Below are 5,134 nucleotides of genomic sequence, written 5' to 3' on the forward strand. Positions count from 1 at the left end.
GCTCTCAGCTGAGAAGTGATACAATTGTATCCAGTGTAGACAATGCTCCGTGAGCTAAAAATCCTGGACTCCAGACTGATACATTGTACATAGCTCGTCCTGCTCTCAGCTGAGAAGATACAATTGTATCCAGTCTAGACAATGCTCTGTGAGCTAAACATCCTGGACTCCAGACTGATACATTGTATATAGCTAGTTCTGCTCCCAGCTGAGAAGTGATACAATTGTATCCAGTGTAGACAATGCTCTGTGAGCTAAACATCCTGGACCCCAGACTGATACATTGTACATAGCTAGTCCTGCTCTCAGCTGAGAAGTGATACAATTGTATCCAGTCCAGACAATGCTCTGTGAGCTAAACATCCTGGACCCCAGACTGATACATTGTACATAGCTAGTCCTGCTCTCAGCTGAGAAGTGATACAATTGTATCCAGTCCAGACAATGCTCTGTGAGCTAAACAGAGCAGCAGCAGCTGTACACATCTTTCTACTGGTTTGCTACAATGTATCAGTCTGGAGTCCAGGGTATTTGGCTCATCTGTTGGTTTGAGGTTCTGCTATAACGGCAGAATTTGTAGGATACATAGGAAAAATATTTTGGGAAGATTTGGGAGTGGTGTGTTTCCAGTTACTGCGATTTGGGAAGATTATCCACGGTATGTGACTCTATGGGCAGAGAGTGTAGAGAATAACAATATAGAAACCAGGCACTACACAGTATAGGGTTGGGTATAGGGTATAGGGTCACTGGACTCCTCTTTATGGGATATCACAGCAGACTATGCTAATTTATACAATAAAAAAATAAAATAAAAAACATTGGGTAATGGACGTCTTAAAGACACATTTAATATAGGTGACAGGAAAGCTTAAATTCACTATAACCCCTTAAAGGGGTACTCCACTGCTCAGCGTTTGGAACAAACAGTTCCGAACACTGGAGCCGGTGCCGGGAGCTTGTGACGTCAAGTCCCTTTAAGAACCCACCCAATTTTGACTATAAGGACCATAGAAATGTCTTTTTTACTTTGATGTCTATATAGGTTTGATGCCTTGTTTGCTGTATAGAGGAATCACCCAAGGATATTTTTACTGTTAAATGTTTTTAAGCTGCAGTTGTATCTAGCGTATATACTCGAGTATAAGCCGAGTTTTTCAGCACGATTTTTCGTGCTGAAAACGCCCCCCTCGGCTTATACTCGAGTGAACTCTCCGCCTGTCAATCCTTTCATCAGTGGTCTTCAACCTGCGGACCTCCAGATGTTGCAAAACTAGAACTCCCAGCATGCCCGGAGATCCGCAGGTTGAAGACCACTACGGCCTTCGTCATCATCCAGCCCCCCCCCTTTTGTTTTGTACTCCCCTCCCCTCAGCAGGAAGTTAGGGTGAGCTGCTCCGGGCCATCTATGCTGCAGGGACCGTCCGGTGGGGAGGATTAGTCGTTCCGGGCTGTCCATTTTCACAGGGGGGGGCCTCTTCTCCGCTCCGGCCCCAGACTAGTGACATTGCCTTGATGCCGCCCCACAGGGACGTTCATGGCTGTCTGGACGGAAGCAGGGTAGCGGAGTACCCCTTTAATGCGTCACCATACTAAGACAGTGTAGACAATGGTTTGGGTTCAGCCCTTCTTTGTTCCTGCGTCCGAGTGCGAACAGCAAGGTCCATAAAGACATGGAGGGGTAATCTGGTGTGGAGAACTTGACTGGCCAAAGAGAGACAAAAAAAAATGGATTTGCTCTTAAGAGGTTAATGCAAATATTTTGAAAATAAAAATGTAATCCTAAATTTTTTTGCATTTGTTCAAGCTGCAATATATTTCAAATATCTAGAAGTTCTGCTAGGTTCACACTTCCATCCGGGCTCCATTTGGCACCTAAGATGTAGACTCTTTTTAACACCAGGAAATGGAACCAGACAATTATAAAACGGGCACCAGCGGATCCCATTGACTTCACCGGGGTCCGTAATGTTTCCTTCAGGCGTCTGTTTATTGTTTAAGGTTTGACCAGACAAAAAAAAGAGAGACTGCTTACAGAATTGCTTTGTCCCCTTCTGAACTTGTGATGGAGTCTCCTGAATGGATTCCAGCCTTCAATGTCACCTTCCCACCTTTCCAGCCAAGTTTATGACCCATATCCCATGCGCAGCCTTTACGATGTATCTTGTGACCATAATATTAATTATGTCCTTTTTCTTTTGTATATTTTCTTTTAGGTCTTTTTGAAGAATGGAGAATCAGACTGTAATTTCAGAAGTTTTATTAGTTGGATTTCCGGGGGTTCCTGAAGACCTCCACAACCTTGTGGCCGCTGTGATGTTTTTGGTTTACCTTTTCTCCCTTACCGCCAATGGTAGTGTCATATGTTTGGTCACCTTGAATGTGTGTCTTCACCAACCCATGTATCTGGTAATAGCTAACCTCGCTGCCTCTAATCTCTTGTTCGATACGGTTACATTACCAAAACTCATTGCCCGATACTGGTTCGGGTCTTCTCTTATTATCTTCAAGGTGTGCATCTTCCAAATGTTCTGCGTCCATTACCTTGGAAGCATTGACTCCTTCCTTCTTATGTTGATGGCTGTGGATCGCTATATTGCCATCTCCCAACCCCTCAGATACACTTTGATTATAACCAATAAGAGAGCGCTCAGTACTTGCTTCATTTTTTGGCTTTTGGCCGCCACATCTACAAATGCAACTATCGCTACTCAGGCTTCCCAAATTGTTTTATGTGGCCCATCTCCCAAAATGATAAACACACTGTTTTGTACCCATGCATCAATCATGGCATTAGCATGTACAGACGTCACCTTCATCAGGAGTGTGTCCTTTGTCAGCGCTATGGTGGTGCTACTTGTCTGTTTAGGGATCATTGTACTCTCCTACATCTTGATCATAGTGGAGATCGCCACATCCTATCGCTCTGAAAATTGGCGCAAAGCCTTTTACACCTGCACAACCCATCTGCTGGTGGTGGCCTTGTATTATGCACCTCGACTCTTTCTCTACATAGTTTCTAGCATTTTTAACACTTCTGTAATAATTATTAAGCCAGAAATCAATGCCCTCCTCCTCTTTCTTTACTCTGTTGTCCCACATATGGCCAATCCCGTTATATATTTCCTTAGAACAAAAGAAATCAGACAAACATTTGCCAAAGTTCTTCAGAGAGTCAAATACAGGGTTGGCCATATGTAAATTTGTTAATATAAGGATTGTGTGAGGTCAAAGTAGACCTTGTAAGGATCATTTGGATTTTGTAAGATCTGCGTAGACCTTGTAAGCTTTCAGCACTTGCAGTTATTGATTATACATGTCCCAGGTAGTGTTGAGCGCGAATATTTATCGCGAATATCGCAAATTCACGAATTTTGAGAATATATTCGATATATATTCAAAATTGTGCAATTTTCCCGAATATGCACATATTCCTTATTTTTACTTGTGGGCCAATTAGAATGATGCAAATACACTTGTCAGAGGTTATCAACAACATCCATAGCAACCAATAGTAAAGTTGCCCACCCCCTCACTGTTTTCTTCCTCCAATATGCTAATATAACAAATATGTGATATAGGACGAATATTTATCTATATATTTGTGAAATATTGCGAATTTGAATATGGGCAATGCCGCTCATTACTAGTCCAAGGCTGCCGCCTTCTTGTTGTTGCATTCCTCCTTGTTTTTAATAAATATTTTATTGTATGTAACACTATGTATCAATAAAGATTGTCTATTTTTTGCAAACAATTTTGTTTAAATAGTTCCGTTTTTTTCTTCGGGTATATATTATTGTTTGGAGTCTATATACCGTATTTTTCACTGTATAAGACGCACTTTCTCTTCCCCAAAGCTGGGGGGAAAAAGTTGGTGCGTCTTATATGGCGAATACACACCTATCGCGGCGGTCCCTGCTGCCATCAACGGCCGAGACCAGCGGCTAATACAGGGCATCACCGCGTCTGTTGTGTTAACCCTTCAGATGCGGTGATCAAAGCTGACCGCCACGTTTGAAGCGAAAGTGACACTAACCCGGCTGCTCAGTCGGGCTGTTCGGGACCGCCGCAGTGAAATCTTTACGAATAGCTTACAGGACATCGGGAGGGACCTTACCTGCCTCCTCGGTGTCTGCTCTGTGCCAGGATGGCCGGCGCTCTCCTTCGTCGTCATCACGTCATCCCGCACGCCGCCCCGTCATCCAATAGGAGCGGCGTGCGTAGCGACGTGATGGCGGCGAGGGAGAGCGAGGATACCGGGCAGCAGAGACGTTCCGGAGCGATGGGGACACCCCGGCCAACGGCTGTCCGGGCATGCCGGGAGTTGTAGTTTTGCAACATCTGGAGGTCCGCTGGTTGAAGATCACTGTGACCTATACTTTACATTGTATTCTAGATTTTCCTCATTTAAAATTGGGTGAGTCTTATATGCCGTAGCATCCTATAGGGTGAAAAATACGGGAACATACAGGCTTGTCTATACACATAATTGGGAAACTGCCTAACATAGCCCTGTTCATTTTGGGCATTGTATTGAATACCTATGGGTAGCCAATACATAGGCACCCTTTGGTATTATCGTTTATATTTTTTCTTTCCCCAGGTTGTGTAGTTTTCACATGTTTGCTCTGTTCATGTATTTGGAAAGCCTGACCTACTTTGTAAAGTCCATGAAGACCTTTAATGCATCATGTAGACCTTGTAGGCTTCATGTAGACCTTTAATGTTCCATGTAGACCTTGTAGGCTTCATGTAGACCTTTAATGTTCCATGTAGACCTTTAATGTTCCATGTAGACCTTTAATGTTCCATGTAGACCTTTAATGTTTCATGTAGACCTTTAATGTTCCATGTAGACCTTTAATGTTCCATGTAGACCTTTAATGTTCCATGTAGACCTTTAATGTTTCGTGTAGACCTTTAATGTTCCATGCAGACCTTTAATGTTCCATGTAGACCTTAAATGTTTCATGTAGACCTTTAATGTTCCATGTAGACCATTAATGTTCCATGTAGACCTTTAATGTTTCATGTAGACCTTTAATGTTCCATGTAGACCTTTAATGTTCCATGTAGACCTTTAATGTTCCATGTAGACCATTAATGTTCCATGTAGACCTTTAATGTTCCA

At 43.0% G+C, this 5,134-nt stretch overlaps 1 protein-coding gene across 1 annotated transcript; it reads left to right on the forward strand.

The window, feature by feature from the left end:
- Nucleotides 1-2,229: 2,229 nt before the first annotated feature.
- Nucleotides 2,230-3,228, forward strand: LOC130357569 (olfactory receptor 2AP1-like). The gene has a single exon (XM_056560272.1). It carries the CDS (start codon nucleotides 2,230-2,232, stop codon nucleotides 3,199-3,201), a length of 972 nt encoding a protein of 323 aa, XP_056416247.1. The 3' UTR covers nucleotides 3,202-3,228.
- The last annotated feature ends 1,906 nt before the right edge of the window (nucleotides 3,229-5,134 follow it).

The sequence above is a fragment of the Hyla sarda genome, chromosome 2, assembly GCF_029499605.1.
Source record: "Hyla sarda isolate aHylSar1 chromosome 2, aHylSar1.hap1, whole genome shotgun sequence".
NCBI lineage: Eukaryota > Metazoa > Chordata > Amphibia > Anura > Hylidae > Hyla > Hyla sarda.

Bases quoted from the DNA above. Each gene is read 5' to 3' on its own strand.
- LOC130357569 (XM_056560272.1), top strand. From the start codon at position 2,230: ATGGAGAATCAGACTGTAATTTCAGAAGTTTTATTAGTTGGATTTCCG.